At 56.1% G+C, this 23,281-nt stretch overlaps 3 protein-coding genes across 8 annotated transcripts in view; 1 reads left to right on the top strand and 2 right to left on the bottom strand.

Annotated features, from left to right (window-relative positions):
* Positions 1 to 305: 305 nt before the first annotated feature.
* Positions 306 to 16,951, top strand: NAA60 (N-alpha-acetyltransferase 60, NatF catalytic subunit). 2 transcript variants are annotated; one of them, XM_042827972.1, is made up of 7 exons: positions 306 to 358; positions 8,196 to 8,311; positions 9,129 to 9,258; positions 10,537 to 10,633; positions 12,571 to 12,805; positions 13,699 to 13,881; positions 14,287 to 16,951. In XM_042827972.1, exons 2-6 carry the CDS (start codon positions 8,202 to 8,204, stop codon positions 13,853 to 13,855), a joined length of 729 nt encoding a protein of 242 aa, XP_042683906.1. In that variant the 5' UTR covers positions 306 to 358; positions 8,196 to 8,201; the 3' UTR covers positions 13,856 to 13,881; positions 14,287 to 16,951. The 2 variants fall into 2 exon arrangements, with proteins under 2 accessions (XP_042683906.1, XP_042683907.1); XM_042827973.1 differs by lacking the exon at positions 306 to 358 and adding an exon at positions 3,823 to 3,990.
* Positions 16,952 to 17,722: 771 nt separating this feature from the next.
* Positions 17,723 to 20,178, bottom strand: NUDT16L1 (nudix hydrolase 16 like 1). Of its 2 annotated transcripts, XM_042827970.1 has the most exons (3): positions 19,936 to 20,178; positions 19,522 to 19,782; positions 17,723 to 18,767 (listed from the first exon to the last, which is right to left on the bottom strand). In XM_042827970.1, the coding sequence occupies exons 1-3, from the start codon at positions 20,170 to 20,172 to the stop codon at positions 18,303 to 18,305; spliced, it is 963 nt and encodes a 320-aa protein (XP_042683904.1). In that variant the 5' UTR covers positions 20,173 to 20,178; the 3' UTR covers positions 17,723 to 18,302. The 2 variants fall into 2 exon arrangements, with proteins under 2 accessions (XP_042683904.1, XP_042683905.1); XM_042827971.1 differs by lacking the exon at positions 19,522 to 19,782.
* A 730-nt stretch (positions 20,179 to 20,908) lies between these two features.
* Positions 20,909 to 23,281, bottom strand: part of MGRN1 (mahogunin ring finger 1) — a 47,727-nt gene continuing 45,354 nt past the window's right edge. For 2 of the 4 annotated variants that reach the window (XM_042827774.1, XM_042827771.1), the window contains 3 exons: positions 23,000 to 23,045; positions 22,161 to 22,268; positions 20,909 to 21,021 (listed from right to left, as the gene is read on the bottom strand). In XM_042827774.1, coding sequence (XP_042683708.1) covers positions 20,909 to 21,021; positions 22,161 to 22,268; positions 23,000 to 23,045 — 267 coding nt within the window. Of the gene's footprint in view, positions 21,022 to 21,430; positions 21,476 to 22,160; positions 22,269 to 22,999; positions 23,046 to 23,281 lie in introns of those variants that run through there. The other 2 variants (XM_042827772.1, XM_042827773.1) reach the window with 2 other exon arrangements.

Below are 23,281 nucleotides of genomic sequence, written 5' to 3'. Positions count from 1 at the left end.
GCTTTATCTTTCGGAAGCGATGAGGAGGTGCGATGCGATAGGCCTGCACTGGGGGAGGGGGCGGAGCAGCCGCTGCCGGCTGCCCGGAAGGGGGCGTGGCCTCAACTCGCGCCCCCGATTTGCGCATGCGTCGCTTGTGCTGGTCACGTGAGACAAGCAGCCAATGGGGAGTAGCGTTGTTGCGCGGTGCCTAAGGCAGGAAGGAAGGGCTCGCCCGCCCGCTCGCCCGCCGGTGTCCGCCGTGGCTCCGGCTCTTCGCCTGGCCTCGCCGCTACGGCATGCGCTGAGCGCCCGCACCGCCCCGTCTGCTGCGCGCCCGGCGCCCGCCGGCACTGCCCGGCACCGCCGCCCCTTCCAGGTGAGCTGGGGGTGTTGCTGCTGCGGGCGCGTTCCGGTGGAAGGAGCAGGCCGGAGCTCTCGGTTAACCTGGAGCCTCGGTTAACTGGAGCGGCTCGGGAAGGGCTGAGGGAGCTGCAGTTGTTCAGCCTGGAGAAGGCTCTGGTGAGACCTCAGCGTAGCCTTCCTGTGCCTAAAGGGAGCTTAGAAGTGGGAGAGGGAGCGGTTTTGCTCGGGCATATATCTATAGGACAGAGGGGAACGGCTTTAAACTGAGCGAGAGGAGATTTGGGTGAGATGTGAGGAGGAAACCCTTCACTCTGAGGGAGCTGAGGTGCTGCCCAGTGCTGGGGGTGCCCCATCCGTGGAGGGGCATCCTGGGCAGCTTGAGCTGGTGTGGGCAGCCAGCCTATGACAGAGCTGGAGCTGGGGGCTGTGAGGTCCCTTCCAACCCAACCATTCTCTGAACTGCTGCAGTTATGCCTATGGAGTTGTGTCGTTTGAGCTTTTAAAGGGAAAAGGTGAACTCTGGCCAAAAGAGCTGCTGCTGTGCTCTGTAGCTGGGCATGGAAGTGCTACTAAAGAAAGGCGTTTCCTGGTTCAGCTGAGGTCAGGTGGTTCAGTGGCTGTGCTTACAGCCTGTTCCCTTGCTGGACTAGTTCTAGGCTCACCTTAGGGGGCTCAGCCACCAGCATGCAGCTCTGCAGCATAACCAGGGCCTTGCAGCTCCATCCTTCACAGCAGTGCTTTGCTTGGGTGGACACTGGGGGTCCCAGCAGCACCACGTCCTGCTACCTGGCAGCTCACATACCACCCTGCTGCCATTTAACAGATTGCACTGAGACAGCTCAGCCTCTGTGCCCTGCCCTGTGCAAGCGTTGTGCCTGTCTGAATGTGCCTGTGCCTTCAGCACAAAGCATGCAATACCTTGATGTACTGTGTAAGCAGGCAGGCAGTCGCGTGGATTTGCAGGATGTGTCATGAGGTTTTTAATTGCAGCTGATTAAGCTGAGCCTTAAACTCTGTCCCAACGATGTCAGCAGCATTTCCTGCCCCTGGCAGTGGCACAGGTGTAGTTGATGTTGGGAGAAGCACTTGGCTGCCTGGTTCTTCAGTGCCCGTCCTGCCCTGTATGCTGGGGCCTGATACATGTGCTGTCCTTGTGGCTGAAGTAAATTCTCCATTTCTGCCTGCCAGACCCAAATGTTGAAGGCATTGCTGCTCTCTGCATGCTGTCAGTGCTGCTGTGACCAGCACTACTGGTGACAGAGCACTTGCTTGTCCAGCTGCTGCTCTGCTTTGCAGGACAGCTGCTGGCTGCACAGATACCCCAAGGCCCTTTGATAGTGAGGTGTCTCTGGGCAGGTGAAATTGAAGTGTGGGTGAAATCGTTTGGATGCTGGCTTAGCATTGGGGTTTGCTGTGTCCAGCACGTCTGAGCCCTCAAATGATTGCAGTTGCCATGTGTTCAAGTGTTTCATTCTGCTGCTGAACTGATCAGTCTGCTCTGCTGTGTTTTGCTTTGAGCTGCTTCAGCACCTTCACACTGGCAGTTTGTGCCAGGCACGTGGGTGAGCTGTTGAGAACTGCAGGAATGTACCTCGATGTCTGACCTTCTATGTCAGATGCACTAAAAGTTTGTAGCACACAGAGGACTTGCTGGCTCAGACACGATGCGTGTTGTGTTTATCTTGCTCATCTCTGCTTATCCTGACGACTGTCAGAATCCTGGTTTGCTGCTGAGCAGCCAACTGATGTTCTCAGGGAACTGTGCAAGCATGGATTTTTCCCTCGTGGTTAATGCGAATTGGCAACCTTTGCCTGTTTCTAGCTGGCATTCCTTATTTGTCTACCAACATGCAGGCACTGCCTTCCACTGTGTTGGTATTTTGTGTGCTGGTCTTTTGGCTGTGAACGTGTTCTATGAACAGCTTTGGATTTTGCTACCCTGAAAATCTGTGCCTTATCCCAGAGTTCTGTAGGCAAACTTTGGTGCATATCAGTTAATCTGTTCTTCCCTCCAGTTGTCATGGATCTGCTGACAGATTTCACCTGGGTGCCTTTCCCTTAAGAGCTCATGCTGGATTTTATTTCCTGTAATTTATTCCATTTAGTCTGCCAGAGACTCTCCCTTTCACCTCTGTGACTTTTTTCCTCTTTAAAAGCCTTTATGGGATGCTTGTGGTGCATTTTGGGAGTGAAGCTGATGGCTCTCTCCTAGCATTCTGTAACCAGTGTGTGCAATATCTCCATTCACAAGCTGACACTGGAGGTGCCTCGTACCCACCAGGAGCTGACTCAGCTGTGGCAGGCAGTGCAGCCACATTCCTGCTTTGTTCCCTGTGCTGAGTGACAAGCTGTTCAGCGAGAGCTCCGCCTTCTCTCAGCGCTCCTCTTTAAACACTCATGTCTTCAGTGTGGGGCACTGCAAAAAGACCCAGAGCTTTACGCCTTGCTCTGCTTCCCCCTCTCCTAGCAGGAAGGCGGCAGCTGCAGCTGGTTGGTTTCCCAGCGTTAGTTTGTAAGTCAGTTTGGAATTCCTTGGTTTAAACTTCTTGCTGTGGGTGCCAGAATCTATTTTGAATGCTACAAGCTTGCAGCAGAGCCAGTGGTGTGCTGAACCAAGGGTGGGCATCTCGTGCTGGAAAACACCACTGAGAAAGGAAGAGGAAAGCAGCCTCATTGGTGCACATTATAAGTACAGATCTTGGAGAGCAGCGAGCCTGGGAGCCTTCTGCCAGCTGGGGAAGGGAATGTATTGTCAGTTGTTTTCAGTAGCCTCTGGAGGTTGCTGCTGGTGCCTTTGTGATGGAGCGCATGCTGTGCCTGAGTTGAGACAGCTCGGTAACGAGGACAGCGCCTCGTGATGGAGATGGGCTTGGAATTCCCTCTCCCAGCCTTTGCACTGTGCTGATTTCTGTCTCTTTGAGTCACTGCATGCATCTTGTGTGCAGCTGTTTGTTCTAATTCTGGGATGGCAGCGGGCCTGCATGCAGATGAGCTGCCCGGGGTTCCTGGTTCTGGGAGGAGCAGCCGTGCTGGATGCCTGCCGTGCTCAGTGCTCACGTGGTGCTGCCTTCCTCCATCACCTTCTGCTGCTGAACGTGCCTCTGCTGGGACCCTCAGCCTTCAGCTCCTGCAGTGCTGCTGTCACAAGGCAGATTTTCTCTTCTGTGTGTCAACAAGAGGAGCTTTAACAACAGAACCCTCTTAGTGATTCTTACTCACCCAGAGGAGTGGCAGGAGGAAGCTGAGCATTCTGCAGTGTGCTCTGGGGATGCTTTGTGTGGCAACAGCCTGCGTGAAATCACGGCTCCTGTGATGCATCCAGAGCTGTAGGGGGAAAGAACAGCCCTGAGAGCCTCTCGTGGTTGCCAGGTTAGCATGAGTGTGAGTGAGCAGAGGACAGGGATGCACGTGTGGATGGATTTCTCTGACAGTGAGTGTTCTGATCTCAGATATAACTGCTGTTTGTTCCACAGGTACAGCTGATTTTGTCTTCTTGCTGAGTATCCTTCTGGGATCTGTTTCACACTGTGATCCTCCCTGGCAGAACTGCTGCAATTCCAAGAGTTTGGCTTTTGGACTTCAGTCCCTTGGCGAGTGAACTGCAGCCTGGGCACGGTGAAAGCAAAGTGCAGAGCCAGGAACAAGGTGCCAGTTTCCTAGTGATGTCTGCAGAGTGTAGGTGCTGAGGCAGGTCTGGCTGAGCAGCATGGGGTGAGCCTGGAGGAGGGGCCTGGCCCACCATTCAGTGAGGTTACGTGGGAAGGCAGGAGCTCAGCAGCTTTTCAAATCCAGTTGCAGTTTTATTGTATTAAATAAAAGGAGCTCAGTAACAGGGGTATCTGTGTGGGACATTCCCTGCGAGACCAGTAACCTAAAAATGCAGCGTGCTTGAAGTGAAATGCAGAACGGAACTCTTTACTCCTTGGTTGGAATAAAGCCTTTGGCTGTTTCACATCAAAAGGTTTCATGTGAATCTGATCCCCAGCACTGGGTGCTGTGAGGTGGAGGCACAGAGCTGTGCAGTCCTGCAGTGCTCACAGCCAGCAGCAGAGCCCGGGGCTGGGAGAGACTGCTGTGCTGCTGCCCTGTGTTTGGAGCAGCTCTTCACCTTCCCTCCAGGCTTTGTCTCATCCTCTTTATTTGCAAGTGGGACAGAATGTCGGATGTGAATAAAAACTTTTCTTTCTCCCCTGGGAATCTCATCTTGTGGGGGTTGCCTTGTGGCCACGTGGGGACTTGTTGCTGTGTTGAGAGCAGCCCCACAGGGGAACCCAGCTCTGCAGTGCTGTGCCTGCACATCTTCAGGCTGCCAGCTGCCCTGCTTGTGCCCAGCACACGCTCTGCTCCTGTAAGTGAGGTGCAGCTGCTGCACACGCGTTGGTCTCTGAAGCAGGGCTGTGATCTGGCAGAGCCAGTGCACTCCTTGTTGAGTATCTGTGTGTGATTCCAGTTGGTGTTTGTTTAACTTCAGTCTTAGTTTGTCTTGGGTTTATTCTGCCAGGGAACTGGGTGGTTTTATTTCTGGTCGACAGCATTTGCGTCTGATGAGCTGCTTTGGATGGCAGTGGAAATCCAAACAAGAATTTGGGTAAGTGGCATTGTAAGGTTGTTCATTCTTCAAATCCAGCTGATGTTTGCAGGATGCACAGAGCAGAAGCATTGTTAGGGCATGTCTAATAGCCCTAAAAAAGGGAAGCCTTGTTGGATTGCTTGGCCAGGCTGTGTGGAAGGCGTAGAATTGCCTGAAGGGTTTTCTAAAGCCCTCACACAGTTTCTCACTGAATTCTAGTGAGTGTCTGCTTTGTCTTGCATTTGAACATCTTAGATGTAGAGTGTTGGTTCAGGGTGGTTAGCTAAATTTCTCTGGGAATAGAACACTATGTAGAGCTACTCACCTTATTTCTTATATGCATGAGCTCTAGAAAGGAAGGAGAATTTCCTGCTCCGGAGAGAAGTTTGAGCTGAGGTTTCTTTGCTGTGAATCACCTCATTCAAGGAAAGAACATGTCCCTTGAGCTGCTGGCTCAGCTAAGCTCCAAGCAAGGCATGCACAGTAGGAGCTGGGGGTGCTGGTGGCAGCAGTGCACAGCCTGGGTGCCAAATATGATGGGTTAGTTTGCAGCAGGTTCCTCTGCAGCCAGCCCATACACAGAAAGCCAAAACTGCTTCCTTCCACCTGGGGCTTTCGTGTAATGTTGTGCTGAGTTTATCTCAGTGAAGCGAGGCACAAGGCTGTGGATGCTCAGAGCCTTTGTGCTTTCCTGTCATTTTCTTGAAATTCATTTGAATGTTAAAGATCTGCAGTTTTTAGGTAGGAAATGGACTTGAAACTGGCTTTTTTTTCTTTGTACTTCTGATCTGTTGTTCTGAAAAAAAAAAAAAAGCAACCCAACAACCAACCAAGCTGACTGTGAAAGTGATGCACAAAGCAGAGCTTCCCTTGGCACAGTCACGTCCTGTCAGCTCTTACATCAGTACTTGGCCAGCAAATGCAGATGAGATGTTATTTTCTCTGAAGTGTTTTGCTGCTCTAATTGTGCTGCTGTGATCTCAAGCTCTCCCTAACGGGCAGAGGAGAGGCTTAGAATTCACTTTGGTAGCAGCTGTGACGGCTGTACTGCAGACGTATGTTGATGTGCACTGTGTGAGTTAATTTCTGCCTTGTGCTGTCAGGTGCTTGGTTATAACCTCCCTTTTCTGTGGGTTAGGGCAGCGTGAGGCTGCTCTCTGGGCTGCAAGCTTTTGGATGTGCTGGCAAATTGCTCGGATGCTTCAGTCTCATCTGCTCCATATTCAGCTATTGCACTCTTTCCAACAGCATCACGTGCCATTCCAGCCTCCTGCCTGTTTTCCACTTTAACCCTCCCATCTCTGCGTGGTGGGGTTGGGCTTTTGGGAAGGATCTTAGCAAGCTATGGGAGACAGAAGTGGAATTTAGTTTGTCCTGGTTGAAGAAGCCTGGTATGGCTGCCTATGGAGTGGCTTCCTCAGGCTGGGCACCTGCATGCTTGTCTCCTGGTGCTTCAGTGTTCCCTTGGTCTGTTTCTGGCAAAACGAAGTTATCAAGGTGCTGGAACTGAAGGTGTTTGAGCCCAGCTGCATCCAAAAGCCGGGCTGTGGGAGGACAGCTGCTTTGGTGCCCAGCAGATTTTGCATGGTGTTAATGCCCTGTGCTGGTCACCGACCCTGTCCTGCATGTGCAGGAGTGCTCCTGTGTCCGGTGTAGGCAGGCTGTGGGTTTTGGCACAGGTTGTTACTTCCTCAGAAACCATTTTCTGGACATGTCCTTCTTATTAGCTGTCTCTGTGTGTGATCTGGCCTGCGTATTTTTCCCCTGTTGGCAGTAGTTCATGAATATTTCAGTTTTTAATTGTTAAGCAGGTGTTCTTCTTTCCTGCAGGTACCCATGCAGCCTTTTCCAGCTTCTTGAGGGCTGTGTGCAAGCCAAACCAAGCTTCACGTGTTGCCACAGTGCCCGGCTTGCACCCAGCTGCAGCCCAGAGAGCCTGGGGCTGAGGCAGCGATTGCAGCCAGTTGGTGCTTCTGCAAGCAGTGAGGCAAAGAAAAATAATTACAAAGCACTGTCACAGCTGATAATCAGCTTATGTGTGAGGATTTGGAGTTCCTCTGCCTTTAGTCTAAGTGGTGCCACTCCATCACTGCCACTTGAGCGTGGTTTATCTTGTCACTTCACTTCTCCCTGCAAACCTGGGGGAAGAATTTTCATCAACTGCTGCTGCAAAGTGCAGTTGCCCTCCGTTCTCCCTGATTTCATAGAGATAGACCTACCAGGTAACACATAGTGCTTGCCTGGCTCTTAGAGAGTGTAATGATTGCTGAACATGAGCTGATCCTCACAGGACGGCCCCGTGCTGCTGGCTGAGTGCTCTGGGGCGCCCCAAAACCTGACTGTGTCCCAACTCTTTCTTTCATCCCTAATTTACTGACACTGAGAGGATTTGATAGTGGTTGACTGAGAAGAGGCATTGACTTACAGGGTCATCAAAACTTCTCAAGAGTGAGAAGATCTGTAGTAAGAAGAGCAATGCTGCTGCAGAGCTGAGCTCAAGGGTGAAGTTGCGGTGCGTTGGGCTGTCACTGCAGGGCTGGCAGGCCCAGATTCGGACCCCCCAAAATGTCACACCTGTCTTAGCTGTCAAAGTAGTTTTAAAACCAGTGAGACTACAGATACTGTGTGGGGTTTTTTTAGGTGCTTGTTGTTTTGAAACTAACATTTGGAGTGATTGTGAAAGCAGCTTGGTAAGTGTGCAGCCACGGTCCGGTGAAATAGCTGCAGTTCTTCCTGGGTGCTTCTGCAGAGAGGAGCAGTTGAGCAAAGGAAGCTGGCTCACCAGCCTGGGAGCATGGAGCTGGGGCTGGACCTGCTGTGGCTGGGGGAACAGCAGGGAAAGGCACTGCAGGAGAATTGGTGGTGCGTGGTTGTGTGTGTGTCAGAGCAGATCAGGCTCAGGTCGTTGCTGTGTGGACCCTGTGTGCCTTTTTGCTGTGTTTTACAGGGTGTGTTATGATGGAATTCTTACACTGCTCAAACGGCATCTGCAGCCCCCTGTGCTGAAATCTGCTCATCTCAAGTCTCTGAATTTAAAAGCAAGGGTGCTGGAGAGCTGAGCAGCCCCTTCAGCAGCAGGCAGTGCCCAAGTGCTGCAGTTTGCAGCTTTTCTCTTCAAGCATTTCAAACCCCCCAGCTACATCAGCGCTCCTCCCAGCTTGGTGCAAACTGACTGAGGGTGCACTCAGCTGGAAGAACAACTCCCTGCACACCAAGAGCTGCCCTGGCACAGACACCTGCCTGTGTTCCATCCTTCCTGATGTGCTTTCTTGTCTTGCAGGTGTGAATGACAGAGGAGGTGCCTCCGACCGCGCTGACCGACGTGAACCTGCGTCTGCTGTGCCACGATGACATAGATGCAGTGAAGCAGCTCTGTGGTGACTGGTTCCCAATAGAGTACGTTGCTGTGTGGATATGGGTGGTGGCACCAAGCCTGTGCTCTGAGCTGCAGCCCTGTGTTGCTGAGCAGGCAGCAGTGCTGAAGCTCCTGTGCACCCCGGTGCTGGTGGTGATGGTGGCCTGCTGCCACGAGTCCTGGTGTCAGCTGGAAGGCCGTGCATGCGTGGTTATTGGCAGAAGGATGGGCTTTGCAATCAGTGGTGCTTCCTGCAAAACACTGGAGGAGATGGGGAAGAGAGGGCGATGGGCACCCTCTGCAATGGGCTTTTGTTGAGGCCAAACCTCTGGATAGAGGAAACTTGTGCAAAACTCTTGTCTGAGGCCTCACAGTTTTGTGTTGGGTTTGGTTTTTTTTTTTTTTCATTAAAAATATTCCTGCTTCTCCACTCTCTTAGCATAAAAGCTTTTGTATTAGTCTTTTCTGTAGCTCTGCTTTGAGCACCAGCTCAGTTCCCCACGTGGTAAATGCTTGTGTCTGCGCAAGCACAGGACTGTCTGAAACTTTCTGTCTGAAACTACAGCTTCAGGTTTTAAAACTTTTAATCTTTATTTTCCCTTTGAGAGGGTTTATAGAGGATGTTAGCAGGCTGTAATTAAGATCACGAGCAACAAACCAGCAAAAGCATTTGTGGAGTTTAGAATTTGTATCTCTGCTTAAGGTAGGAGGCGTGCTGAATTCTCTTGAACCTGAATAAGTGTATGCTGGCTTCCCTGTGGTGGCATGGAGCAGGGAGGGCACCTGGAGGCTGCTCACGTGGTATTTTGATGCACATTATGTACATGTACAAAATAATATCTTTTTTCTTCCTTCCAGGTACCCTGACTCATGGTACCGAGATATCACCTCCAACAAGAAGTTCTTTTCCCTCGCAGCCACGTACAGAGGCTCCATCGTGGGAATGATAGTGGCAGAGATCAAGAGCAGAACAAAGGTGCATAAAGAGGTAGGAAACCTGTGCTTCAGTTTGAGACACTCTGCCCCTTGCTTGGTGAGCTGGGATGGAGCTGCTTGGGGGCTCTTTCCCAACTGCACTCAGAAGCTGTCCTGAACTGATTGTGAAGAGCCAGGAATGTGCTGCTTTCCAGCTAAGGGAGCCTGAGGGGTGGGGTGTGTTTGGACACGTGGTCTGTCACAGAAAGTCCCTTTCTGCTGGGGTTGGGCAGCTGTGCTCTGATAGCAAACTCGCTTCCTGACTGCAAAGAGCTGCAAAGAGAAATCAGGTAATGCTGCTGTGGTCTCCAAACCCCTTCGGCTCTGTTGCCTGGCTGTTCTCAGTGTGCCTGAGAAGTTCGTGCAGCCAAAGGACAGCAAAACTACTCCTCTCTTACACAAGCAGTGCACTTCCTTAGCTGTGCCAGGTGAGTCACTGCTGCGAGCTGCCTTCCTGAACAACCTCAGTGTCCTTCATTTCACAGTCACTTCTTGAGCACAAAGCAGAGGCGACCAACCTGCAGGAAGGTCAGGCCTCGGGGTGACAGAGCTCAGAGGCCTGGAGGGAAGCACAGTGTGCTCAGAAAGGGGAAGGAGAGGTGGCTGCTGAAGAGGGTGAGACAGGAGACCCCAGGGCAGTGTAGGGAGGGCAACATAGGAAAGCAGATTAAAAACAAAGTGGTGGAAACGTGGTGGGCTTAACGGCCATCAGCACTGTGATGGTGTGGAGCAGTCAGTAAGTCTGCAGGAGCCAGGTGCTCGAAGTGGCACTGGGCTCTTCACTCTAGCTGACCACCCCAGAGCTGGTCGAAGTCAAACGGAGTCTTCAGCAGCTACCAAAAGGCTCTTGTTCTAAACACTGAAAGCCAGGGCTTATCCAGACTCTGTCCCAGACAGCTGGGCCTGTAGAGCATGTTCCTTGTCCTCTCCAGCTGATACGAAGCCCTGAGCAGGCAATCAAGTCCGTTGCTGCTAAGCTATGGTCTGATCCAGGCCCTGGTGTGTGACTCGGCTTTGGTGGTGTGAATCCTTCTTGGTAAAGAGAGCAGACACATTGTGTCCTTAGGCCTGCAAACCATGTATATAGTAAAGAAACATTGTGGTTTGTGTTCTGTGGCTGGAAAGACCAAGCAAAAGTGGGAGTTCACCCAGAGGACAGCACTCCTTTCATCTTTCTCCACTGATCAGTGAAGATTCCTGCTTTGTTTTCATGTGTTCTGGTACAAGATTCTTGTTTTCTCCTCTGCCTTGCCAGGTACCTGACTAAATACCTTGTCCTATCTCTACTCAGGATGGAGACATCCTAGCTTCCAATTTTCCTTTGGACACTCAAGTTGCTTACATACTCAGTCTTGGTGTGGTGAAGGAGTTCAGGAAACACGGGATTGGTGAGTTGCTAAATGACAATTCTGTGGGCATCTGTGGGCAGGGGTCATAAAGCTGCACCACTTCACTCCAGTTTCTTTTTGAGAAAACCTTCTCTGTGATTGATCCCAGCACTTGCAGAGATGCTCTCACATCCACTTTGTGCTGCTCGTGTGGCTTTAAACTTACAGCTTAAACCAGCAGAAGTGTTTAGAGAAAGCTGAAGGAAACTGGAAGAGGAGTGTAACTCAGACCTGATCTAACATGTCACGTCCATGTGAGCTCTGAATCCCTGCTGCAACACACAGCAGTTTTGCAGCCAGTTGGGAATCTTGCAGCCAGAAGGGCTCGTCTCTATTTGGAGCAGGAAGTTGTCATCACTAAGTGCCCTTCTGGTGCAATTTCAAGCATGATCTGCATCTTTGATCTGCCAAAGGAAGGAGGTCAGGTTTGGCAGCATGACTCACTGTTGCATATCTGGAACCTCTTCAGTGGATACAGCTATGGGCTGTATCTCCCTTCCCCCTTCCTTTAGAAAGGTAAGAGTTGGTAGGATGTGTAAAGACCTCACTGGGAGGCTGTAATTAAACCTTACGTTGAAATGCCACTTTAGATAGATTATCTGTGCAAAGAATAAAGTGCTCACACAGAGCAGTGCTCAGATAAGTTAGTAAAGGGGCATTCTGTAAAACTGGGGCTGTTTGAGGGCCCCTTCAGTTTCCAAATCACCATTCTTTTCAGCTCCACGTTGCTGGACTTTCCTCCTTACAGCATCAGCATTTCCTGTATCCATTAAATCCAGGCAGCGTGTCCAAACCTTTGCACTGTACCTGCAGCAGAAGAACCTTAAGGAGCTGCTGCTGCTTTTTCTGAGAGCTTTCCAAAAGTTTTTCTACTCATGTTTGAAGCTGCAGTCTTACATGTAGGAGGTTTTTCACTGCGAGTACATTTTAAAAGCACTGGAGCTGTGATTTCTGCTGGCAGGCATTAGAAGCTTTTTGTTTCTGGTTCTCTGCTCTTCTCAAACCAGAATGCACTTGCCTTACCGTGAGCTGTGAGTGGCATATCTGATAACGAAATTAAACTGCTCTCCCGTTGAGGTTTCTGTGTCTTTTTGTGCTTGGCTGATAACAAATTCCTGCTGAGTCTGAAGTAACGTAGTGTCGGCGCTGCTGGCTTCTGCTGTGAAATCCTGCGGGCCCTGCAGAAACCCAGCTGTGCCCTGAGGATTGTGAAAGAGCACGTTTCATCTCAGTGCTTGGATTAGCCTTTAGGCTGTTGTTAGTGCTGGAAGGAGTTAGTCCTGCAGCTTCTGCTGGCTCCTTCCCACGCTGAGGTGGCTTGGATGAGCCTCCAGGTCTGGTCTGCTGGGGCTCTGTGTCCTCCGTGCCCTTCTCTGGTTTCCCTGCTGCTCTCCTTTCCTCGTGGCTGAGCAAATACAGGCTGAGTGAGACAACGACTCGCCCTTCTCCTAAGAAGGGAGCTTAAATCCTACCAGCTCTTTTCTTTAAATTTCCTATACTCGGTGCAATGATCTGCTTGTCAAATCCTGTTGTCTCTGCTCTTTTAAATGCCTATAAAGTCAGTGAGCAGATGGAAGCGATACCACTGCAGGTGACTCAGTGGCCTTATGCAAAGCTGGGTGCTGTGTGGTGGGGATGGGTGCTGCTGGCAGAGTTCCTTTGTGGTTGCTGAGCCAGAAGGGTTTGTCTTTATCACTCTGTTCTGTGAAACCAGGCTCAGAGGTGAGACGAGGTTTCCATTAAAACCCTGCAGTGCTGCCCTGTTGAGTGTCCTCATGGCACCCTGGGGAGGGCGGGGATCTGATCTCTTACACGTGTGCAGCAGTTGCTGCTTAGCTGCTGGCTGCCAGAGATCTCAGCCAGGAGCCCTGCAGAGCTGTGCTGGCCCTGAGGGACGCAGCTGCACTGCCTGATTCTGCTCTTCTTTCTTTCAACAGGTTCACTCCTGCTTGAAAGTTTAAAAGACCATATATCAACGACTGCCCAGGATCACTGCAAAGCCATCTACCTGCACGTCCTCACCACTAACAACACAGCAATAAACTTCTATGAGAACAGAGACTTTAAACAGCACCACTACCTGCCCTATTACTATTCCATAAGAGGGGTCCTCAAAGATGGCTTTACCTACGTCCTGTACATCAACGGTGGGCACCCGCCCTGGACGATCTTATATCCTTTGGGTTCAGCCTGGTGTCCAGCGAGGCACACGGAGCAGGCATCAGCCATGGCTGGGCCTAAAGATGGCAAGCCAGCCGAGTGTGACCTGCCTGTGTGTGGGGACTGATGCCTGCTCAGATGGGAGCTTAGTTGGACTGATTTCCCTGCAGCCAGAAGGAAGGCAGTGTTAGACAGGTTCAGATCCACTTGTGCCCAGACTTCCCCAGCTCTACTGGGAACAGTGAAGGATGGGAAATGGAATTTGAAGCTGAGGCCAGTTTCCGTGGATGCTCGTGTTAAACCAGCATACCAGGCACGCTTTGCCTTGCATGGTGCAGATTTGGCTGGCACTGTGGCAGAAAAGCCCTTGGTCTTGCTTCCTGCCACTGGGCATCCTGTGACCCTGGCCTGGCTGAGGTCTCAATAGGCTGCTCTCAAACTGAATTTGGGAATTTATTGGGTCCTGGTAAAGAGACTTGATCTCTCTCAGGTATAATTATTCCAGATCTCTCCAGGCAGGTGAGTGTATTTCAGCCCCTGCAGGAAGTTGCTGTGGAGTGCTGGAAGCTAGCAGCTGCTTTGGTGGGCTATTTCCCACCCAGGTTGTGGCTGAGCTGGAGTTGTAACACTAGCTGATGGTTGGCCTAGATGATCTTACAGGTCTTTTTCAACTTGACTGATGCTGCTATTCTATTTCCAAATCGTCTCATCTTACGGTGCCAGGTGTACCTGCTTGTGACAGAAAGGAGCAGTCATGCAGTGCGAGGAGCTGGTCTGTCTAATGAGCTGAGCAGAGCAGCCCTCGCCGTGTCAGAGGGTCTCTGTGGCAGGTAGCAGTCCTTTGAGAACGTCAGGTTAGCTCTGAAGTCAGAGTATCACCGTCGCTGTCCTTAACAGATGGCCACTGACTACCTGCAGCACATCGGATCCACGCTGGCCAGCCTGAGCCCGTGTTCCATCCCCCAGAGGATATACAGACAAGCCCAGAGCCTTCTCTGCAGCCTTCTGCCATGGTCTGGCATTTCTGCCAAGAGTGGCATCGAGTACAGCCGCACGATGTGACCTCACAGGATGCACACAGCACAAAGGTTGGTGCCTGAGGGCGGGCTCCCTTCTGGCCCTGTCTGGGGAGCTGGGAGTGTGCTGGAGCTGCCTGCCCACCTCCCTGCTGCGCCCGTGTGTGAAGCATCGCCGTGCCTGGCCTCCAGCTGCCAACCTGCTGGTTTCATGTGAAGGGAGTTTGAACTGTCCTCTTGTTTACGTGGGCTCGGAGCTTTTGAGCAGATTAAAACTGTCCCTGCTGCCTCTGGCCCTTTTCCCAGCCGTTAGACCGGCTTTGATGGATGGAGTAACTGAGCCTCCACTTCACTGACACAGTGTCCAAGTCAGGAACCGAGAGCCAGTGTGCACAGATCTGACTAAAGTTTGTGGAACTTTGACACCCATTGACAACTGTTTTCTCTAAGACAGCTTCTCTCTTCGTCTTTCCTTAGGGATTGTTCTTCCTTTCATCTCCTGAACCATCTGGCTCTGCACTGATTCCAGTGATGATGGCTCTTGGTCAGTGACCCACCCCCTGGAAAAGACTCCTTATTCCACAAACTGACCAAGATTTTGCAGACTTCACCCTGGACGGGCTGTAGCCCTGACTCACCCTGTGGGCTGGAGCCCGTGAGCTCCTGGGAGGCCGGGCTGCCAGGGGGCACCGGGCTGAGGGCTTCCATGTCACCGGTCTGTGAGCATGTCACACTGTCCCTGCCACTTCCCTCGCCTCTGGATGGTTTGCTTGGATGTGATGGGGAGGGGTTCAGTTGCTGCTTCCACGCCACAGCTGCTAAAAGCAGTGTGAGTGAGGTGCACTGACTGTGAGTGAGCAGTGAGCACCCTGGGAGGAGTGGAGCTGCATGGCTGCGTCCTGCCTCGCTAGGGAATCCAGGCAGGGCATCTGCCCCAGGTGAGAGTCGGCCCCAGCCCTTCGGAGGAGGGGGTGTAAAAAGTACCTGATCCAGGATGCACCAAGTAGAAGGCAGGGGATGAAATTGCTATTTCATAGTGAAATATATATTATACTGTATAGATCTTTCTGCCTCTTTCCAAGCTGGAACAGAGCAGGGGAGGGCCTGGAGCTGTGGAACCACTGTGGTAGGCAGAGCCCTTCCCCTCCCAGCACGCATCCTCCCTTGGCATTGGGGCTGCAAGCTTGCAGGATCTTTAGGGCAGAGTGCTGCACACAGATCACTACAGCTCTTTGTTGCAGAGAAGCCCCCCAGCTGCTTGCTGGGTGCTCCAGGCCACGTTGCCACGGGGCTTCACTGTCAGCTGCCCTCCCTGCAGCCCCGGGGCCGGGCTCAGGGGCTGTGTTCCCCAGCACCAACTAGCCATGCTGCTGGGAGAACCCCGAGGCTCCTGTGTGCTGCAGCTGGGCCGGGTCCCTCCGTGATCCCTGCCCCTGGAAGCGAGTGCTTTGCTCCTAGGCTGAGAGTCTGCAGCTCCGTCAGCACCAGTGCAGGAGGTGTGGGGAGCTCCGTGTCCCCACTGCCTCCTCTGCCCTGGTGAAGGCTTCCCATACTCAGCACTGTGCTCCTCCTTCCACTCTTGTGCCCCTCTTGGAAGTGAGGCTTAAGTGAAGGGCAGTGTAAACTGTGCAGGTTCTGGTGTGCAGGGCCAGCTCTGCTGGTGGGTGAGAGCAGGGAGTGGGGATGAGCCATAGTCTGGGTCAGGTTTAGACCTAGAAGGAGCAAACGTGGTAAGAGCTTGCAGCCCTGATACCATGCAAAGTCATTTCAGTGTTTGTAAGCCCCTAAGTTGAGAATTAAACAATAAAAGGGTGGGGAGGAGAGCTCACTGCATGGTGCTGTGTGGGTTCATGTGAACGGGGCCAGAGTGGCCCAGTGCTGCCTTGGCTCAGAGCTGCTGGCACAGCAGGCAGCACTGGTGCAGCATTTCCCTGCTCTGCACAGCTCTGACTGTGGGAAGGACTTCAGTCCGGCTGATGGTCTGGCAGATACTTTATTTGGGGGAAGCAGAGGCTGTTGGAGGTGCTGCTCGCTTTTCTGGAATGAGAACAGGGCTGCTTGACAGGAGAAAGAGAACATGTTTCTGGGAGGAGGATTGTGCCTGCCAGAGTGCAGTGCAGGGAGCTGCAGGGAGAGCCAGGGCTGGCACACAGTGCTGGCTACGGTGCAGCTGGGGAGGTTCTGGCTGGGCAGGGAGACCATCCCTGGCTGGGGCATGGAAGTAATGCAGTGTGGGCTCTGCCTGTGGCTGTCAGCATTCCCTGCTCGTGGAGCTGCACAGCCCTGCAGCCACAGCCTGGCAGCAAGCGCAGCGTGGTGCAGCTGCATGCAGAGCAGAGCGTGCCAGCACTGCGCACGGTGCAGCAGAACTGCTCCAGGTTGGTTCCCTGTGAGCATTTCCCCCGCTACGCATTCAGGCAGCCCTGGCCAGCACCAGCTCGCAGGGGTGGTTGGCAGTGGCATAAGACCTCCTTACCTGTGCCCCGAGGGCCTCATGCACGTAAGGCACCGCTGCCCTTTGCCGCAGGGCCGGTGGCTGCGTGTGAGTCCCCCTGCCCCCACGGCCCCGTGGCTGTGCTTGCAGTGCCGGCTGTGCTTTGGCTTTGCCGAGGTGTGAGCCGGGCAGCTCTGTTACCTGCAGGCCCTGCTCAGGCTGCTGCCCCTCACCCAGCCTGGCTGCTCCCAGCGGCAGCTGTGGTGCCTGCAGCCCCTCCTCATCACAGCTCTTGCTCCTGGGAGCCCCGAAGCTCTCTGTCACCCTCATTTGTGTAACTGTTTTTTCCTTCAGCTCCGCCACTTCCTACCTGAACATTCCTCTTGGTTTGTATGAGTTTATTTAGCAACCGAAGGTCCTGCTTTTCTACGGCATTTATGTCCTCTAGACCAGAATGAATCTCCATGTTCCTGGCACTGATGTGACGTTCCCCCCCGCCATCCTTCTGCCCCTGTGCACCCCAACTCCTCAGCTGCTGCCCTTAGGCACATCCCTGGGGGAGCAGAGTGGTCTATGTGCCATCCTCCTGTCACCCCATCCCCTATGGCATCACACCCCCACCTCACAGCCCGTTATTTATTGAAGAGCACCATGCTGCCGCCGTCAGCCTCTCTAAACGTCTTCAATTAAACCAAATCTCTTTTGTGAGTCGTTTGTTCATCACGGTCCTTCCCCCAGTGCTGCACTCTGCCACAATGTGTGCAGCAGCCCTGTGCTGGCTGTGGGGTGCTGCCTGCTGGGCACCTCTGGGGCCCTTGTGCAGGGCAGGACAAACACAGGCAGCAAATAGGGAAAGCAACACCCCTGCCTGAGCCCAGTGCCTGGAAAGGGACGGCGGTGGTGGAGGCAGCTCTGCTCTCACCGGCGCTGAGCTGAGGCAGCAGCTGTGCTGCAGCGACCACAGGTTGGGCCCGGGCTGGGGCACGGCTCAGCACCAGGATGGGGATGGAAAGGGGAGGCAGAGCTGCCATGGGGCAGGCAGGGGCTGGAGGTTTTAGCAAATGGTTTCTGCAGCCTGCAGAGCTGTGTGCCACGCGTGGGCCCTGCTGCAGCTGCAGGCTCAGGGCAGCTGGGCCAGGCACTGGCTGCCTGTGGTCTGGCAGCGGCAGCTGTTAGAGAGCAGTGAATGCCCACCACACAGCCGCTGTGGCACCTGTAACAGAGCTGCTGGCATCAACCACGTGCAAGAACTGTCTTGGGGTCACCGAACAGCAAAAGCTTCAGAAGTTTGCAGAGGTGCAGCACCCCAAATCCTGCGGCACCCTGCGCCCTGCAAGCTGTCCTGGCCCGCGGCCAGAGAGGTGCTGTGCTCGCTCCTCTCCAGGCAGAAGGGCCCCTGCAGGGACAGCAGCTCTGCAGCCTTCTGGAACCCCCCAGTGCTGTGCGCTGGCAGTCAAGAAAGATCCCGACTGCAAAGCGTTCAGCAAAGCCATTTATTCCACTTTCCTGCTCCCGCAGACCTCCAGATAGAAACCCACACGAGTAGAGTATGTCCCAGTGCCCCAGAGGGAATTCAGTGCAAGTCACCGCGGGCACCGGCATTCCAATGGGAGCCCAGCCTCACAGCTGCCAGCAGAGCAGAGCCCTTCTGCCTGCAACGGCAAAGGCGCTTTACCAGCAGCCTTATTCCTCAGCTGTGTCCACTGCAAAACACAGCTGCGTCCAAGTCAACACAGGGCATCTCAAAATAAGAGTTTTGTTCCTTAAAAATGAAACCGGGACCTGAAAGCAGCAGTGTGTCCCTGAAATCAAAGCGTAATTCTAAGGCTTCAGCACCTTCACATAAGCACATGAACTCTCTGCAGGGGGCTGTGCAGATTGATCTGGGAAGCTCGCTAGAGTTTAATGGCCATAAAAATACATAGCTTTCCCCTGCTTCAGACAATTCCAAACCCTCCTGGCTACACAGTGGAATCTCGCAGCCAGCAACTGGTTGGAAAGTTAGAAGAAAGTCTCTAGTCTCCTCACCCACTTTTAATCAATTACAAACACGGTGGCATCACTCCATGGCTTCAGCCACCGGCTGCTCCAGCACAGCGTCTGCCCCGGGCTGCGCCTGCAGCTCCGCCACCACGGCCTCAGCCCCCGGCACGGCCGCCAGATGCTCCAGCACAGCCTGGCTCTCCAGCCCGGCCGCCTGCTGCTCTGCCAGCTCGGCCGCAGCGTGCGCAGCTGCCTGGTTCTCTCCGCTATCTGCGTATTCATTGCCTGCTCTGGCGGCCGCCGCCAGCTCGTTGGCCTGCTTAGCTGCTGCCATGGCCGCGTGGTCGATCGCCGGCTTCTTCGGCTTCTGTGTGGCAGCCACTGCCTCGGCCAGCTTCTCCTCCGGCACCATGTTCAAGATCTTCAGAGCAAAGAGCAGCTGGAATTTGGCAGTTCCAACGAAGGAGTTGGCCAGGAAGTTTGGCAGCCCACCCATGCGATCTTTCTGGGTGTAGAGGGGGACACGGACCATGCCCATGACCTGCAACGGCACGGAGCACAACTCAGCGGGGATCACGGCACCCCCCCCAGGCCCCGCACCCCCACCCAGGACCCCCAGCCCACAGCCCCGGTGCTTGGTGCCCCCCCCCTACCCCCATCGCAGCCTGCTCTCACCTGCCTCCAGCCCCACTGAAGCCCCTGCTCTGCCTCTCCCCACACCCCCAATTCCCTGCTCTCCCAGTCCCAGCCCCGTTCCCTGGTGAATCCCGCTGCCCGGGCTGCTATGAGCATCCCCGCTTTCCCCTCCCCACCCAGCCCTGCCTGGAGGCACTGCAGCACAGCCCCGTATCCTCAGCAGCACCACAACCCAGGGCCTGCCACCTCTGCTCCCGCTGGCACTCACTGTGTGCTCAGGGAGCACCCGAGAGACCCCCACGCCTCGCTCTGCCCTTAGGGTGGCCGAGCCGCGCAGGAGGAGCCCGTGCCCCTGCTCTGCTTTTGTGCGACCCCCGGAGAGCGAGGAGCAAAGCAAAGCGCCGCCGTGCTGAGGTTCCGCTGCAGGTGTGAGACGGACCCCGCCCACATCCTGATGCAGAGCGGGTAAACGGGGCTTTTCCCTACTGAGGCAGCGAGGGGCAGGGCTGGAGCCCGCGGTGCATCCCCGGCTGCGGAGCTCCCGGTGGCCGCCGAGGGCTCCAGGCAGCGGGCGGGGCGGCCCAGCGGCTTCGAGGCGGGCGGGAAGGGGAGCTTTGTGTTCCCCGCAGCCGCGCGCGGCCCCTCCCCACGCGCCCCACCTCCAGCCCGTGGTCTCGGGAGTGCACCGCGCTGATCTCGATGGTGTGCAGCTCCTCCAGGGTCAGCTGCCGGGCGTATAAATGCGCCACCACGCGATGCGGCCCGTCCGTCAGGTGCGAGCACAGGTAGTCGGCCTCCGTCAGGCGCACGCAGCCCAGGCCCAGGCCCAGCACCCGGTTCAGACCGTCCTCCAGGGACCAGTACCGGCGGTCCACGAACCCCCCGGGGAAGCCCAGGAGGCCGTCAAAGCGCATCTGCATCTGCAATAGGGGGCGGGGGTTAACGGGCCCGACCCGAAACGCGCCGCCCTGGGCCCCGCGCCCCGACTAGGCCCCGGCCCCATCCCGCGTCCCCTTCTCCCGTCCCCGGCCCCGGTCCCCGTGCCCCGGCCCCGCCTGTCCGTCGCCGCTCACCAGCACGGCGTAGCGCAGCGGGATGCGGCCGAACAGCATGCCCGGGTTGGGCGCGTACAGCATGGCGTGGCACGAGTGGCTCCAGCCCGGGCCCAGCCGCATGGCTTCGTACCGCGTCAGCGGCTTCAGCTCGGGCACGCCGGGCACCCCCAGCGTCGGCAGCGGCGGGAGGGACCCCGCGCCGGCCGGCAACGCTCCTACGGCCGCCATCACTCCCATGGCTCCCATGGCCGCCATCGCCTCGCCGCCCGCCCGCCGGCCCGCTCTGCGCACGCGCGGACGCGCCGACGTCGGAGGGCGGGACCGACGGCCGTCGTCGGCCAATGACGGCCAGCCGTGCGCCGCGCGACCAATCGGAGCCCGGCTCCGCACGCCAATTCCCGCGGCCGTCTCCGGAAGGGGCGGCCAATAGCGACGGCGCCCCTCGGTCCCGTGACCGACGGCCAATAGGGACGCGCGCCACCGCCCGCGCCGCGCGCCATACTAGGTAGCGGCCGCTCGAGGCTCGCCGCGCCGCAGCCCAATGAGATCAAAGCTGGGGGAGGGCGCGCGGCCGCCCCAGCATCCTCCGCGCGGCGTCGCCGAACAGCACGCCGGGAACGAGGCGGGCACGTGCCGCGCCGCATCCCCGCTCCTCCCCAGGCCCCGCCCCTCCGCCCGCCCCGTCCCGCAGCAGGAGGCCGGAGGCGGGGCTGACCGCGGCCTTTATTCCTACAAACATAGAAACGCGCGGCGCAGCGCCGCCCGGGCACGAAGCAGAACGAAGGCACACGGCGGCGCCGCCCGGCCCCCGCGGCCGGGAAGGGACGGGATGGGGCGCGGCGCTCCCGGGAAACGCGCGGCGCCGTCCCGGCCGGGCGCAGGGCGTACATCGGCGGCGGCGTTCGTCCTCCCGCGCCGTCCGGCCCCTCACGGCCACCGGCGCGGCCCCGTCCCGGGGATCCCGCGGGCACGGCTCCGGGCGCGGGGCCGCTCACGAGAGGCGGTGCTCGTCCTCCAGGTGCAGGCGCATCTGCTCGAACAGAAGGGGCTGCGTGGGGCTGGCGGAGCCGCGGCCGGGCAGCGTCTGCGTGAAGTCGGACGAACCTGCGGGAGGAGGAGGAGGAGCGCGGTCGGCCGTAGGGTCTCGCGGTCCCGCGGCTGCAAGGCAGGACGTGAGGGCGATGCGCCACCAGCCCTCCGGGAACCCGGCGTGCGTGCGGGGCCGGCGGGACGGCCGGGGGGGGAGGGCAGCGCCGCAGCTGCAGCGTCGCCGGGCTCCGGGAGTACCGGACCGTGGAGCTCCGGCGCTGAATAGATGGGCGTGGAGCCGTGGGGCGGGCAGGGGTGAAGGGCAGCGCCGGGCCGGCTGGCACGGATTGCTGGAGGGGGGGGTGGCCCTCAGGGCCGGGATCGGCCCCAGCGGCAAGCGGGGGCACGGCCGTTCTCGCCCACGGCGGTCCCAGGGCTGCTGCTGCCCAACCACGGCGATGAGTAAGAAGAACAGAAGACGTACCAGCTTACTCCTCTATACCAATAGAGCAGGAATCAGGACCCAGTGCTGCCCGAAACAGGAGGGAGGAAGGCAGACAGAGAGGGAAGGAGACATTAGAGAGGTGCTCAGCGCAGCCTGCGACTCTAGGGAAGAAAACAGGCTGCAACGAGAACGGTGGGGCCAAGGCCCCGCACTGCACCCCACAGCCGTACTGTCAGCAAGGCGTGTCCCGCTGGCCCTTCCCAGACCCGGGGTGGGCTAATTCCCCTCCTTAGGTCAAAGGGCAGTTTGAGGCTGTGTTTGGTGCTGGGAAACAGGAGCAGGGAGGTCAGGGCCCAGGCACTAAGCTCTCACCCCACCCCTTGTTCATTCTGGCCCGTGTGGGCAGCTCCCTGCTGGGACCCTCCTGACAGGGGCAGGAGCCACATGCAAACAGTCCCAGGTGCTGTACCAGTGGCTTAGCCCAGAGAGGAGAAAGGGGGGAAGGACAGAAACAGAAGGGAGGGGGAGGTGGAGAGAGAAAGGGGGAATGTTCCTGCTGTTAGCCCCCCTCACCCCCAGCAGCCAGCTCTGTGCACTGGAGGGATGCGGAGCCTGTGCTCCAGGTAGATCCTGGCCCCTGGAGCGACATCCAGGCCCCAGAGGAGGTAGGGCTGCAGCACTCTGGGAAGCCAGCAGTGAGGTATGGAGCCCACAGCCTCCCCCTCGGCCACCTCACAGCACAGCACACACCCAGCAGTGCAGCCATTACCTGGCAGGTAGACATCGACCGGAGGGTCTGCGTCTGACTGCGTCAGGCTCCTGTGCTCCCCACAGCCACCATCCTGCAGGACGTCTTCGACAGAGGGAGGACAGCCACCTGGAAGCAGCCAGGAGTGCTGCAGTCAGTGCCAGCCGTGAGGAAGAGGCAGCTCACAGTGCTGACAGGCTGCTCTTCATACACAGGCTGATGTTCCCGCATGCACCCAGCGCACCCCTCTCATCCCATCCTCATGCCCTCATGGTGCTGAGTACCACACACCCTCACCATGGCATGGGACACACTGTGCACAGCCCTGTCTCAGCAGAACCACAGCAGTACGTGCCATCTGCCCTTCAGCAGTGAGGGCAAACAGCTCGTGGCATGCACAGCTAGAGCCAGTGCTGCCCTGGAAGAAGCTGGATCCATAGCTGGGCAACATGATGCATGGCACCAGGGGCAGCTGCTGCAGGAGGAATCAGGTGTAGGCTCTGAATCTTCACCCACGCTTCAGGATCTGCAGCTTTGCTTATCTGCCCCCAGAGGCTCCCTCAGCCATCCCTGGCAAAGGACTGAATACGGGTAGAGGCAGTGAGGAGGGAAGGAGACCAGCTCTGCTGGTTGGAGCACAGAACTTCAAGCAAAGAGAGACGTCTGGCAAATAAACTGGGGAGATTTGGTGGTTTTGCTGCTCCACTTCCCAGGAGAAACCTTGGCAACTTCCTCTGGTAAAGCATAGCAGCTCAGAGCAATGGATTTCAGGGGCTGCACAGCTCTGAACATGTACGTCCAGTCTCTCCTTCACAACACAACACAAGTCTGACAGCCTCCAGGGCTGAGTGCACACTCACTTTTCTGCAGGGATGAGCTGTCCTCCATCTCTTCCCCTGCCACACTCTGTAAGGAGAAACAGCACAAGTTACTTCAGCCTTTCCTGCACTTGTCTCCTCCTCTAACTGTCTCTAACTCCTCTAACATCCAGAGTGATGCCTGAGGCAGGGACTCATTTCAGGGTAGGAGCAAGAAGCCAGTGTTGGTTCTATGGCACCATAGGGTGTTTTACAGGCAACAGCACCAGAAGAGCTCTGCAGACGCTGGACATACAAGGTTCAGCTTCCCACTCAAACTGTTCA

The sequence above is a fragment of the Centrocercus urophasianus genome, unplaced genomic scaffold (assembly GCF_019232065.1).
Source record: "Centrocercus urophasianus isolate 14NV4802_14NV808 unplaced genomic scaffold, USGS_Curo_1.0 seq_29, whole genome shotgun sequence".
Classification (NCBI taxonomy): Eukaryota; Metazoa; Chordata; class Aves; order Galliformes; family Phasianidae; genus Centrocercus; species Centrocercus urophasianus.
This window is presented reverse-complemented; position numbering and strand designations above follow the sequence as displayed.

Excerpts from the sequence above, each read along its gene's own strand:
- NAA60 (XM_042827972.1), top strand. The coding sequence starts at position 8,202 with ATGACAGAGGAGGTGCCTCCGACCGCGCTGACCGACGTGAACCTGCGT. Across the intron at positions 8,312-9,128 it reads GGTGACTGGTTCCCAATAGA|GTACCCTGACTCATGGTACC; the intron begins GTACGTTGCTGT and ends TCTTCCTTCCAG. Across the intron at positions 9,259-10,536 it reads GAACAAAGGTGCATAAAGAG|GATGGAGACATCCTAGCTTC; the intron begins GTAGGAAACCTG and ends ATCTCTACTCAG.
- NUDT16L1 (XM_042827970.1), bottom strand. The coding sequence starts at position 20,172 with ATGGCGGCCATGGGAGCCATGGGAGTGATGGCGGCCGTAGGAGCGTTG. Across the intron at positions 19,783-19,935 it reads CGCTGCGCTACGCCGTGCTG|ATGCAGATGCGCTTTGACGG; the intron begins GTGAGCGGCGAC and ends CCCCTATTGCAG. Across the intron at positions 18,768-19,521 it reads CCCGAGACCACGGGCTGGAG|GTCATGGGCATGGTCCGTGT; the intron begins GTGGGGCGCGTG and ends GTGCCGTTGCAG.